This window comes from Ischnura elegans, chromosome 1, assembly GCF_921293095.1.
Source record: "Ischnura elegans chromosome 1, ioIscEleg1.1, whole genome shotgun sequence".
Taxonomy (NCBI): Eukaryota; Metazoa; Arthropoda; class Insecta; order Odonata; family Coenagrionidae; genus Ischnura; species Ischnura elegans.
In genome coordinates, this window is record NC_060246.1 from 143,681,343 (window position 1) to 143,696,435 (window position 15,093).

Genomic DNA, 15,093 nt, shown 5'->3' on the forward strand with positions numbered 1-15,093 from the left:
AATTAGCTTCTCTGGGCTTTCATAAAAAAATATGTGTAATGGAGTTATTCCTGTGAAAAACTGATAGCAAACTGCCGAGCACAGACTATTAAAATTGAGTTGTTAACTGAATAACGACCTTCATTATCTTTTGTGATTAAACTCTTTTCTATCCAGTCGTCAAATAATGTGTTGAAAAATAACTTTGACCAAAGAATAATACAAGAGGAATGTCAAAATTTTTCCTAAAATATTATCTTGAAATCTCTATCGGTTGCATTCATGCCCATAGTAAAGGAATGGGCTTTATCAAAATTATATTTTGTAATGCATCTTTTTTATTGTGTCTATTTTTGAGTTCAGCATCAATATTTTTAAAGCTCCAGTCACTGTAAAACCTTCAGAAAAATATTCTCCCTATGTGACATTCGTAACCACAACCTTCAGTTAGGAAAGTGCTTAACTCCTCTGAATTAATTGGATGAACTCATACTGATGATTATTAATTTCACTTGAAAAAAATTCAGAAACAATTCTGACATTATTTGAGATAACTGAGAGTGCCTGTGTGGTACACAATTATTATTTTTAAGTAGAAGCTAAATAGTCTTCTGGTTATCGGTTTTGAGTTGTAGAGTCAATTGCAGCAGTAGGATACAGTTTCTAGAAGTTATGAATCAATGACTCAGTTTGTAATGATTCTATTTTGCCCAAATCATTCTTCATAGTCTGTCTTGCCCACGTATGGGTGTTGTCAGGTCAGGGAATTGGCAGATAATGATGCTTTGATGATGAGACATGATGACAAGATGAAGACAATCATCGAAGGACAAGTAGTGGATAGAAGATAAGTGAAGTATGGCCCTGAACAAGTTGCTTAGGACAGGTTATTAATGACGTGAAAGAGAAGAAATATGTAAATATGAGAAGGTTTAATAGAAAGGAGTAGAGAGCTTCATCAAAGCAATATTTGGACTCTTGGGTCTTGATTTTTATTCTATCAGTCTTGTCTTTAAACATTTCCTATTCATCAACAACATATATTCACCATCATCCTCACTGGTGAACACTCCTTAGATTGGTTTGACACGGCTCTCCTCTCAATTCTCCTGTCTCGTGATATTTCCACATAAAAGTATTTCTTCTCTTTCACATCCTTCTTTATCTGTTCCACATATTTTATTTGAGGTCTTTCTTATCAACCTACCTTGCCACCTACTAGTCCCTTGACAAATATTAACCACTAATTTACTTAGGTACTTGCTCAGAGAACTTAAAAATATTTGGAAAAATTTGTTGATATTCATTACACTATTTTGTTTAGGTGCAAGTAAATTGTCTGCTAAAAAATTCAAGAAATTTCCTGCATGCTAGGTCAATCAAAAATTAAAAGGATATTGCAGGCTACCATATTTATCCTATATTTATAGCACCATTTTTTTTGTACCAATTAGTAAACTATTCCATTTAAGGTAATCAGAATGTCCCAGAAATGTATGAAATATTGCCGTTTATCAATTCTTTAGGATCAGTGGTATCAAGAAAATAATGTGTGTCCGAACTTGCTTCTATTAATGCAGTTGAATTTTTTTTTTTTTTTTTTTCATTTTTAGTAAAGGCGAACAATCTACATTTATGCGTTACTTTCAGTAGAATTACTACAATCCCTTCCTTTCACCATGCTGATAAGTGGTTGCCTTTGCCACTTAGGGAATTTTATACACCTCATGAAATCAGAATTATTTTTAATAACTCTAGTTTTGGTTCCCCATCTTTTTTTAATACTTGACTGTGACTTGAAAATTGTACATCTGTCTAAACACCTATTCTTTTTTATGTTTATTTTCACCAGGCTTCCACCCACTACGCAAAGAAAATCAAACACAGGACTTAGCAACAGGTAATAATAGTGGGGTTCTTATTTTTTCTACCTATTTTCTTTTAATTAATTATTTTTGTTATAATTTTATGTGTATATCCATATTTTTCCATGTGGCCACATCATGAATATAAATTACATATTTTTATGTTAAGGTACAAGTAAATGGAAAACATTTCCATTATTTTTGTCTCTTATTTTATGAAATCTGATTTGCAGGTTCTCTAATCTTACCAAATGCTGTTAGTATCACTGTGCAACTAATATCAGAATGGTACAGTGTAGAAGATGTTACTTACCTCTGCTATCATACGTGAAATTTTGTTGTCTAGTACAATTGTTAGTAAACAATTTCTTTTTGTATTCGTGGACAGATAGGTGTTCTAGCGAGAATTCTAATTGATAACCTAATTAGGAATTTGTCTGGTAATATTATGTTAATAAATTTTCATCTGTTTTTCTTAGATTTTCAGGCAGCTTCACTGCAATCAAATTGAGCTTATTTTTTTTAACCGCATCTCAACTACCTGTCATATGTTATAAACAGTTAATATAAAAACTTTGTGGGTGACTAGTGTCGGCTTTGTTTAGACTTCTCTTGTCGGGAAATTGCCCAAATTATTTTGGTTCCCATTCCTAATTTGGCACTATTAGTAAACTAAATGTGGTTCCAAATCTTTGTGTAAGTTATACTTACAAGGAAAGACTACCTTGCTCCACCTTTTTCAATGCCGTATTTTTTATGGCTTTCGGATTGGCGAACACATCTCAGATCTGGTTGTGGTTCCATTGAATGGGCTTTATTTAGGCTGTGATTAATTAATTTTCATGTGGTATTTTTAACTAGCCATATATAATTCAAAAATAGCGCACCCTTTCTCAGATGGGATAGTTGGTGTAGTGGTTAGCATCGTCAACTCCCACTGTGTGGGCCAGGGTCGGGGCTCTAACATGGCTCATATTTTGTATTCTTCATTTCGATCTCATGGCGACAAGTTAATTTTAGCAGCCAAAGGCATGAGAAAAATTTGTATCATCATAATGGCTCTTAGGTATTTAAGCTATGTCATCCCGAATGCGAAGATGTGACGACTACGCTAGCAAGAGTTGGTGTGCGCTAAAATGTTAATTTTTTGTATTGCTTATACTGATCAACTTCCAAATTAAAAATGAAAACCACTTCTTGCGAGAGCACATGGTATTAAGGCTTGCGGCGAGCAGCATTATGCGTGTAGATGCAATGAAGAAGAACACAAAACGAATATAAATTGCCATATCTCTCGAACACTTTTAATTCAAATTACTTTAAAGGTAATTGGTATTTTAAAGGTTTAACTACTAACATAGCACTTATATAATAAAAACAATTCTGAAATATTACTTCAATTAAAACATAGGATGAAATAAAAATTCATTATTTAAAAGTAACAATTATGCCATGTGTGTCTCGTGCTCGCCACTTCCCAAAATCTTGTGGGACGCTTCCAGCATAATAATAAGAGGACTACCTACAAATGTCATTTCTTGGAAAAGAAAAGCCATTGTTATTGCTCCCCTTTGGGAGAATCTTTCGGTGTGGTTTGGAGGAGGATAGCAAGTGTAGTATTCATATCTCCGCATCGAAATGCCACTGCTTAAATACCTAAATGCCATTATGATGATGAAAAATTTTTCTCATGCCTTAGCTTGCCGCAATTAAAATTTATTATTAACTTGTCACTGTATAATCAAAATAAAGTCAGCAATATATACTGTGGTAACGGAGTCTTGAACCCTAGCCCCTCAGATGATGGTCAATGATGCTAACCACTACACCAACTGACCCATCCGTGGAAGGGATTTTGGAATTACACCCATGTCTCGTATAGTGCAAGGGATGCGTTCCTTGGGGTCTTTGCGCTATACGAATTTGCGTTATACGAGAGCGTTTTAACATAGGGAAGATAGGGATGCGTTCCTGGTAGCATAGGTCTTTGGTATTGAATTTCCTCTAAAACATCTATATTCCCATAAAAAGCCTTAGAAAACATTATTTCTATAAATATTTATAGTTTAAAACATCTTTAAAGATAGTATTCACGCATTCAAAGACTTTTATTCACGTTAAAAAAATTCTTACGTGCTTTCGAAATTCCATCCTGTCGTGCGGGTGGGCTAACATCTGCTATCTCAGGGAATCGTAATGCGTTGCCGGCAGTTGACGATTTTTAAAACTAGTCTAAAAACAACTGTTGTGCCACCCAGGCCCTTTTGTAGCTCATCGAAATGACAGGAAAATGCTATTTTAAATGCCATTTCATAGCTAGCGGAGTTTATGAATGATAAATCATTTTAATTTGAAGTCCTCCGAGTCATTAGCAGCTACGTGAAACAGTCTTTAAATGCCTTGAAACCTGACCCAGGTTTTCCTTCCCTGAAAATGAATGAACGAGAATGCATTCTTTTCCAAAAGAATATCGTCTCGTCAACACTAGATCTAGTTGAGGGGGAAAGGAGCCACTTTCAATAACAGCTTGGAGTTCATCAGAAAATGTTGTGGTGGCTGCGCTATCAACACTTGCAGATTCACCTGATATCGCCGCACTGAAAATACCTGCTTGCCGTTTAAATTCTGGAACCAACCGCTTTCACTAAATGTCTCGGAGCGATTACCACTCTCGTCTTTTTGTACTGATTCACCATGAACTTTCCGTATGTGTAGACCGCTTGGTTGAAGTTGGTGCGGCTGAGGTCACTGATATTTTAGCTTCGTCTTTATTCAAAATAAGGCATCGTGAGTTTAAACTTCCACGCAATATCGCTTTGACGCTCTCCATTTTCAAAGCAATTGACCTCTTTCAATTCCTCTCCTAGTTTTATGGTTTTTCCTGATAAATTCTTGATTTTTCTACACGCATTCCTATTTTTTGCCATATTCTCTTGGTTTTTACTCTGCATGGCTCTATCTAAATCACCTTCTTCTGCTGAACTGTATTCCTGAGACGCAGAAGGCCTATGACTGCGGGGAGGGAACGAAGCCATTGTGTTTGAGACTCTATAGCGGACCCTTTTATGCGTTGATGCTATTCATGCACAACTCGGCCACCGCTCCATTTCTCCCCCGTGAATACCGATGACCTTGAAGGCTTTAGCGTAGACCCTCTACCTGGAAGTCAATCGCCCGGTAACCTACGATGGCAAAAATACGTCTCAAACCGTAGTGCTGAAAAAAAAACTCATTTCCACTAGCCCCACGCTTAATTAACGATCTAAATTATTTATTATCATTCTGTTAAGGAGACGAGATAAATCTTCGGTAGGCCGGCTATCTGGACCCAATGACGAGTAATACTTTTGGCAATTGCACAGCAATGAATTTCGATTAATATATAAACAAAAAGAAGATTTGAGGCAAGAAATAATATTAATATGCGTAAATTGATAGAAATTACGTGTGTACTTAGCGCAAGTTCACGTTTTATCACGAGAGCGTTTAAAATTTTTGATTAGGCTACACTGCGTTGCAATGTTTCCCCGAGGAACGAATTTGCGCTATATGTATCGAAATTGCGCTAATCGAAATTGCGCTATACGAGACATGGGTGTATATAAGGCTAGTTAAAAATGCGGCGTGAAAATTAATTAATTTCAGCCAAATGAAAGTCCATTCAATGGAACCACTACCAGTTCTGAGATGTGTTCGCCATTCCTAATGCCATAAAAAATTGAGCATTGAATAAGGAGGAGCAAAGTACGTAGTTTCTCCCTATGTTAGTTTAATAGATATCTTAATTGAAATTGTGAAATGATATAGTTTTTGGTATACAAATCAGAATAAATGGCAGGGAAACCACTTTGAACCTGATTGGCTCATTGATAGTAATAGTTTTATTCTGAGCCCCCTTCCTTTTCCTGCCTGTCTTCTCATTGTAATGAATCAAGGTACATGCCATAATGGTGGTGAATATTGCCCTGTGTTGTTTTCAGCAAAATAAAATTGAAACTCTCTCAAAGTTGTTATTAATATTATCCTAAATAAGCGTATTAATAGGTCAAAAAAATCCTTTAATATTAAAAATTGAGGTATTTTAGTTTCAAATCAAGAACAGGAACTAAGAGCCATTGGGTCAGCAGTTCATTGGCCTCATCATGAGACTCGTACTGAATATTTTAAGTATGAATTCATTGATTTTGTGAAGCATTGTTACACATTTCTTCAAGTGGTAATAAGGTTATTAAAACAAAAATTTGTTGCATTTTTTTAATTTTGAAACTGGTAAACATTCTGGTTAATTGGTTTGGAATGAAATGAAATCTGTGGTATGAATTATAGTTCTGCAGGGTGAAACGGTTCGATTTGGAAAGGAAGTGGGAAAATGAGCTACGCAAATACCTACTGTCTTCTTTGAGAAGCAAGGATACCCCCATTTGAAGCAGACATAAGTAGGGATGCATCGCATGGATAAATGAACTCTGGCAAAAAGGGCAATCAGGCTAGGGCGAGCCATATTTCATGGCTACTTTCAGAACATGACTGTCTGCCTCGTGTATGTATGTTCGATACCCCATGGTCACCTTTTTTTTGTTTTCATTTTTCACAAACATTCCATTTTTAATATTATTCTAGTTTTGTTATCTACGTGCAGTCCAATGGTTCTTGGTGATATTTTTTTCATGAAATATTCGTCATTTTCGTCAGTGATTTTTATATTATTCATCATGATTGAAGTGCTTACGCCGCATATCAGCAGATGTTTTCCCGGGTTGTCTACCAGGTCAGGGCATCCATTTCAGCCAACTTTTTGATCCTTGACTGGAAAATAATTTTTAGTGATAATAGACAGATTAGTTTTAGTGACGTTTGTATGAAGTTGTAGTCAAATTTGTTCCGTGTAAAGCAGTGAATTGCTAAAACGCACGCGAAACTGCATGGGTTTGAGATAGTAAAATAGCAGCTGCTCTAATTCTGAGCTCATATTCTTGTAATTTCAAAAAAAATTCAGTGCTAACTTGCACAACGACATGCCATGTATAGAACAGCTTTAAGTCACCTAAACACTTTTTGCAAGAACGAGTATAGTAGGAGAGAAATCTTTTTGTTCTGGAAAAGATCCTCTGAGAGGCAGGAAACACAGGAGGTTAAGGAAAACACAGAGGATTGAGGAGAGCTTCATAATGCCCTCCATGCATAATCTCTAGGATTCTGTTCAGACATAATGTCAAAACCATTCACAAACCTGCCTGAAATCTGAGGGATATTGTTTTTAGAACAAAGCTTTTCCTCCTTGCATCTATGTGTTGCCATGTGTATGCAGGATTGTCTATGGGGGGGCGACAGGTTAGACTATCAAGACCAACATGAAAGAGCTCAAACAATATCTGTGCCTGGGGTTGATAGAAAACTCAGGAATGAGTGGAGCTTCACCATGGACAACTGTATCAACTTCGACGACGTTTAAAAACTTCCACAAACTGCTGGGAATGGTGGCTGAGTCTTCTCCGAATCCATTTAAATTCATGTGGGAAGGAAAAACATAAACAGGGAATTTGAGTGCACCCTTAGCAGCACCTGGAAACCTGTGCTTAGAAAAATTGAGAAGAGGTGATAAGAAAACAGTTGGAATAATGTCAGCCAATCAGGGGGCTCCCTCAACATACTTTCCTCTGCTGACCAATCATGAGTCAATTGACCCATGAGGGAACCCATATAAGTTGATAAAATTCCAGGGATGACAATTATCTCACCTGAAAATGATCTTTCAGTCAAAGATTGAAACATTGACTCAAATGGACACCCTGACCAGGGGGACGACCAGAGAACTCTTCTTGACACAGTACATTATGGGTTTGTGATAAAGGTTGAGCAATAAAGCTAAAAAGCCATAGAGATATATGCTAAAACAAATTCCAGAAAAATGAATTCTAGTGAAAGTAATTTGTTGAATTATTTAGGTAAAAATGTCCTAAATAACCTATAAAATATTGATGAGTCCATATCCAGCAAATAAGACTTTTCTTTACTCTGACTTTTGCGTAGCTGCAGCCTTGTGAGATTTTTTCCCTGTGTACACTAGTGCTGCGTAGTCTTCCTTCAGTATGGTGTTCACAAATTACATTCATAATAAAGGTGTGTTTCATTGGAAATTTTATGAAAACTTATCTTTTTAATGAATTTTTTTTACCTTCCATAAGAAAGGATTCGGTTTTTGCAGAGTGCTTGATCTCCGCTCAAAGCCCTCTTACAGAAATCTATCCCTAACTTAATTGGATGTCATCTTATTGGTTGTAATATATTTAGTGTGAATTGAACATATAATAATGCCAGTTATGATTTTGGCTTACATCTTTAATGATACGAGTCTAGTTTAACTTTATTGGAGTGTGACCTGTTTGAGGGTATATGAATGCAGTGAATGAAACAATAGGTAGAGTATTCGTGCTATAGAAGGTGCCTGGTAACATTTTTTGCATGTTGAGTGATTAATTTCAAGATTTAGTACATCTAAAATTATTTTTCCTTATGAACTAGTATTGGATTTAGCATGTGAAGATTAAAGTTCAGTCAAGATATTTTTGCTTGCCTTACAATGTTGCTGTTGTCACTACGTACTTTGATATGATGCTATAATAAATTTAATATTTTATTAATAGTTTTAAATTTTTGTAGTTATTTGTTTTTTGTCTTTAAGTTTGTACTTAATCTTGATGGTGGAGGCAAGTATAAGCTGGCCGTAGTGAAATCATATTAGATACTTTTGTCATGAAGATCAGTATTTATACTTTTATAAGTGGTGGTAGTGTTACCCATTGCATTATCCCCATGTTAACTTGAGCATGCATGCTTGAAGAGGAGCCATTGATTTGTTCTATCATTATGATAATTATGCTATAGCTGATTCATTGGAGCTGCTTGGGTTAGGAAAAAGATACAAATCACCCTGTTATTTCATCGTCATGCAAATAAATATTCCTCCTAAATTAAAATTTTTGTAGTTTTCTGGTCCGTAAAATTTTAATTTCTCTTTCTAAGCAAATATTGGAGTGGCACTGGCTGTTGATTTCAATAGTTTTTAATTTACAGTCGGATTCATAAGTATTGCAACAAATGGAGTGGCGCCACTTTTGCCACAGTTTGGAAATTGAGTTTTGGTATTTCTATTGTACGAGTGGGAGGGAAATTTGAACAGCATTCCCACCTCCCGCAGTATTTTTATAACAACATCATTAGAGGGAAATGTAAACGGGATATGTGAAATGTTAAATGACTCATAAATTGTGCAGCTCATGCTAGATAATAAATCCACGTCGAGAACGTCAATTTACTTTCTTTCGCAAGTTGGCCGATCCATCGAAGTATGTTGTCTTACAATTAACGTTGAAGCTTTTCAATCAGAGATAACGAACATAACAAATATATAAAAAATCTGCCGCAATATCACAGCAAAAAATGCTACTTAGTGTTATAATTTAGTACGATTTAGTGACACTAGAAGACTGGTTCATTCCCTTGCATGACAAAACTCGTAACGAATCACCGTTGGGTTCAATGAGTGTGATGGACTAGTGGTAAAGGAGAAGATTCACCACGGCGGCAATCAGAATTCGGTGGTTCGAACCTCTTGGTAACGATCATTTTTTTTTAAAGATGTATTCCTAATATCAACGTAATCTATGCAGGTGACTCTTTAACTCTTTCCCTTGAATACTTTTCAAATATGACCGAATGAATATAACCCATTTCTTCAACTTTTAAATAACTTTTAAGTTATCATACCGAAATATATCTATTTGGAAATCTATTAGCCTTGCCTTTCATTCCTGGCAACTTTAGAGAAACACCACGGACGGTTCATTTATCCCACCTAAATACATCACAGCTAAATCACGGATGAGCGTGATTAATTAGTTTGGAGATATGGATTACCTCAATTTCAGCCATAAGTGCATTATATTTACAGTATATCTTCATTATTTTAATACACCTGCTATTGCTATTACTACCTCACCAGCCACCCCAATAGGCGAGCGGCAGGTAGTATTAGAACACCAGCCGCTTGCATATAAAAGGTCCTTTATCAAGTGGGTGAAAAGCGAATTCCCACACCTATCGGTTCGGCAAAATATCTCTCCTAATTTATTGTTTCTTTCGGAGCCGAAAATGTAGTGGTGTTCAAATATCATGTTCTCCCAGTCACTGTTAAAGATATCCATTCTCAATTGCTCAAGCAATATAAGCTTACCTCGTAGTCTCCAGGTCGCTAGTGGCCCCTAGCCTAATGCGCTAAACATCTATGTAAATCTTCCTGCACACCTGTGGCAGTTTTTCACGATTCGCACAGCTTTCCTTTGTTTTTCATTAAGTTCAACAATTAAATCTTTCTACTCCGTATCCCATATCCTCGTTGCATACTTAAGATGTGGCCAGACTAGTGCGAAATAGCTCCTCTCTTACAATTTATCGTCCAAAATTCTTCTCTTAATAAGCTTGACGAATGCTAACTTCTTAAGGGTTTTTAGCAAATGTTTTTATGTGTGTTCCCAGCAATAAGATCGAAGCCATCTTAACTAGATACTTCACTTCATATGCTGCTTTTATGTTTACCCCAAAATATGCCCCAAATTAAATATTCCGTTTTGGTTTGACAGATGACTATTCCAAATTCTAAGGCCGCAAAAATTACTCTGTGATCTCATATACCGTCCATGGCATCGATTTGTTTTATCAACTTAGGATGGCTTACTGCTTAAAGGTATAATATTTCATTTCCTCTAGCGAGCTTGTCAACTACTAGTGGAAGTGAGTGATTTTCCAGTGCGTTTACTAAGATCTCGGAGATTATACATTCCTTGATTTCGGTTTTAGAGTGTGATAATCCAAATTTATAGATGGGAGATTGAAAAACTAAATGCAGATATTTGAATATTTGATTTTCTAATTGTAAAACAATATCATTTCGTTGATTCATTGTGCACCATAAACTTTCTTTTTCATTATAAGTTGATTCGTGGGAGGTGCTGTGTGATTTAACTGCTAGAAATACTCCCACCACCTATCCGGTCATGTCGATCATGATCATATGTTCGTTTTCTCTGATTGAAAAGCTTCAGCATTAATTGTAAGACAATATACTTCGATGGATCAGCCAACTTACGAGAGAAAGTAAATTGATGTTCTCGACGTGGATTTATTATCTAGCATGAGCTGCACAATTTATGAGTCATTTAACATTTCACATATCCCGCTTACACTTCTCTCTAATGATGTTGTAATAATAATACTGCGAGAGGTGGGAATGTTGTTCAAATTTCCCTCCCACTGGTACAATAGAAAATACCAAAACTCAATTTCCAAACTGCGGCGAAAGTGGCGCCACTCCATTTGTTGCAATACTTTTGAATCCACCTGTACAATTTCACATGTACACTGGCTTTGCCAGTGCCAGAAAAGGTGTTAAAAATTCAAACCCAATCTCTCTTGTTTGGCATCAGAAATCTAAATGACTACCAGCAGTGGCAATGCCGGTATTCTTGACCATGTCTTGGTCTTGTGAAAATGACCTTAATATTTTGTTTTATATACTTCAAGTTATATTTTTACCCGTGGTACTGTTTTATTGTTATTATTAATCACAAACCCTTTCTCAAGCCTTGAGAGTAGGCAAAAATTCACATTCCAAAACTAAGGCCGACTTTCATTTTCTTATCCTATGGCAAGTCTGAGATGACTTCAGTCGCATTATTCCCAAGGAAAGTTTTAAATCAAACAAATGTGATAAAGTTGATTAAATATCACTTGAAGGCTTGCATCAAATTTAAGGGATTAACATACATCATGAGTTTAAGCAGCTTTTAAAGTTCTCCTAACGATTTCTTTTAAATTCTCCTAACTTTACATTGACAATTATATATTACTTCCCGGTAATGGAAAGTAATGTGTTATTGTCAAGAAAGGTGATAATTTTTTTAAATTTAATGTAATTTTTTTATATACCATATTTTGCCAAATGAAAATATTGGGTTATACAGTAGGGCAGTCAAGGATAGGAGAATCTGTGGAACCTAAACCCTCCTTTAGTACAATAATATGTCTTGCAAATCATCATGTATTCTGAAAAGGTTCCAAATATGAATAGGATGAATTAACAAGAGTTAATTTGATTCCCTAAACTGAGCTATTAATCCTTTCCTAATGGAGTTGAATATTTGCGTGTATGAGGTATTTCCACAAAATTTATTGCAGCATGTTGTATGTTGGTTCTAAAGATATCCATAAAAATATCCAGATCACCTTTAGCCTAGTTAATTTTTATTTTATCTTTTCATGGACTTTTTGTACCATTAACATTGCTGGCTGAATGCCCAGCCTTTGATCCCTGCCAAGAGGCTTCTCCTTCAAAATTGGGTGATAATGTTAAGGCACAATGATCTAACTTTTGCAAATGTTATGGTTTCAAATCATTTGCTCAGAATGGAATTGAAGCTCAGTTTCATGAAGTCTTTACATTATTAAACTACTCAAGCAATGTCTCATGATGTTTATCATGTAAACTTAAATAATCTCTATTATAGTTAGTTAATCTATCTGTGAAACTAAGGTGTATGAATTTAAATATCAACCTAGGCTAGTCATTCACCTGTTCATTTAAATTACTATAGTTTCTTCCTGGTTGATATCCCATTCAGTGCTCCAAATTGGATTTTGTTGACCAATCACGTTGTCATTGTTAGTATGTCTCCATGCCAAACTTTTATTGCTTTGGCTCATTGGTAATTTAATAGTATAGCTGCATAATTTTAATTTAGAAGTTTTTCTCTCGTGAAAAATAAAATAATTTCTTTTGACTACATTTAGAGAGGCGCTGATTCTCAAATTGGTATAAATGTGAATGTTTAGGTATTCATGGTAATGAATTAAGTTTGTTTTTGTAAACAATGTGATGATAGTGTTTATGTTTTCTTCTTCACATACATTCAGGCAATAGTGTAATAATAAGTTAGATTTTCTGTTACTTTGGGAAGTTAAGTGAAAGATTTATGATGGTGTCCTCTGAAGACTGCTTGAAAGTATCATCATAGGCCATTATGTTCAATTAGGAGTGAGCTACATTAGTTAACATTTATGAACAGAATTTTATTGATGAGAAATAATAGTGCAAAAAATTTTGATGCATATTTCAAGTGTGTTGTCGTCCTACCTTCTTAGTGAGGGAATGGAATTTATTAGTGAGCAAGACCTGGAAGAACTCTACAACATACGAATTAGAAGGTACCTCTTTGATTTTATGGATGAATTGAGTAATGAAGTTGAGAGAGAGTATAAGTTTCACCTGGCTCAGTTATCTTATTGAAAATATTTTGAAAAAGAAACTGGAAAGATTGTCCGTGAATGTATTTGGCATCATAAATTTATCATCCAGCATCAAGCTATTACTTATGCCAGGAATAAATCATGAACCTAGGAGTTAGTGGCATCTGAATTATTTATCTTTTCATTAATCACTAAAAATTTAGGCACAGATTGAGAAAAATATTTACTCTCCTGACATATGCATGTAACTAAGATTTTGATTCTTTATTAATGATATAGGTAATAGGATCACTTTGAAGTTAGGAGTATTGCTAGGTCATTTCTGTCTTAAGTTCTACCCTTTGTATTTAAAAGGTAATTTTTTATCTAATGATGCCAGGCATTAAGTATGGTAGTGATACAGGTGATCAGTTATGGACTTGCACAGCCTTGACTGAGTGTGTGCATTTGGGCTGCTATGTTATCCATAAGGATTCCTCCATGAAAATTGATTATTTCATTTTCAATTTTTTGAGATTAATGACAATTTTTAAACTTACCATGCAGTCAAGTGGTGTCATGTGCTGTAAACTGTGCAAAATATGATCACAGTTTGAGAAAATATGATGTGCTTAGTTTGTATAAGTATAAAATACGGAGAAAGAATGTTTATCTTGCGCTGTACTCTTATAATGCATGTAGAGTTTCTGTGCACTAGAAATTTGTCCATGGCTGCCTATGGTAGATGATGAGGGATGGGCTGCCTATGTCCAATCCTGTAAACCTGCTCTAAACTCTGTCCATGCTATGCAAACATTTGGAAATGGCAGTCTAAAAGATAAGCATAAAACGGGCATAATGCCTTGCCTACACCATGGGTTTTAGCGTAGAAATTCTTTGGATGAGACACTACTCTAGATATTGAGTCAAAACTTGGAGTGATTTCTATGTTCATTGCTGATTTTGAGAAAGTAGGCTTCACTGAGATTGTATGAAAAATGAGCTTAACTGAGCACAACTAATGTCTAAAAAAATATAAATACAAAAATTCCAATCATTATTAAAGCAGCTAATATTTCATCCTTGGAAATAAATAAGAATTTGTTTTATTGCATTTAATTTAGTAGATGATACCTATGACCACCAACAACATGATTTAAAATGGGTGAAGCCCAATACCAAATTCAATATCCGTAGTAGTTTCCCATTCAGAGTATTCTATGCTGGAGACCCACGGTAAAGCCTGAATCACACGATAATTTTTTTTAGTCCATCTTAGTGCTGACTTGTGCGTTCGAGGCATCACTTTTTTGGATCACATGGTAATTATTTCCATCACTGTTTTCAGCACTCCTTCCGTCACTTTTTGGCATTCTCACAGCCAGTCATTTACATTTACCTATCTCGTTCCCACGATTGTTAAACATTGCACTGCAATTGCTCTACATGGCCATGTGTACTGATTGACCGATAGGCAGTTTCAGTGAGAATTTCAGCAACGAAAAAAGTGACGTGCCTGGTGATGGGAATCCTCATCACTTGGCACGATGGCATGAGATGATCATTTCCAAGTGATCACTGGTATGGTCACTGGAGTGAGCACAGGAAAGTGACAAAAAAAATTATAGTGTGATTCAGACTTTAGTAAGGCATTTTGCTTGTTTTTACTGATTCATTTGAACCTACAATTCAAAGTGTCCAGACATGTCACACCCTGAGCTAAAAACCTGTTTGCAGTATTGGACAGCAGCAGCCAAACAATATGCTTACCATGGGCATGAAAAACTCTCCAATATACAGAAACACTCTGAGCCCTTAGATACTCATGTTAATAATGTGCAGAAAAACAATCTGATATTCACGCATGTAATTTTGTTGGACGTTTCGATCCAAAGAGGAGGAAACCATGTAAATTGGAGTTAAATGTATCTATTGGTACATACAGAATTGGACATCGTTAGTCATCATT

General features: G+C 35.5%; 1 protein-coding gene across 10 annotated transcripts in view; it reads left to right on the forward strand.

Annotated features, from left to right (window-relative positions):
- The window catches only part of LOC124171482 (CCR4-NOT transcription complex subunit 2), an 81,291-nt gene that overhangs the window by 14,900 nt on the left and 51,298 nt on the right, over nucleotides 1–15,093 (forward strand). For 9 of the 10 annotated variants that reach the window (XR_006867765.1, XR_006867767.1, XR_006867804.1 and 6 more), the window contains exon 3: nucleotides 1,832–1,879. The exons of the other annotated variant lie outside the window; for it this stretch is intronic. Coding sequence is in view for 6 of the 9 variants with exons in the window: in XM_046550694.1 (XP_046406650.1) it covers nucleotides 1,832–1,879 (48 nt within the window). In the remaining 3 variants the exon portion in view is untranslated. The remainder of the gene's footprint in view (nucleotides 1–1,831; nucleotides 1,880–15,093) is intronic. 10 annotated transcript variants of the gene reach the window in all.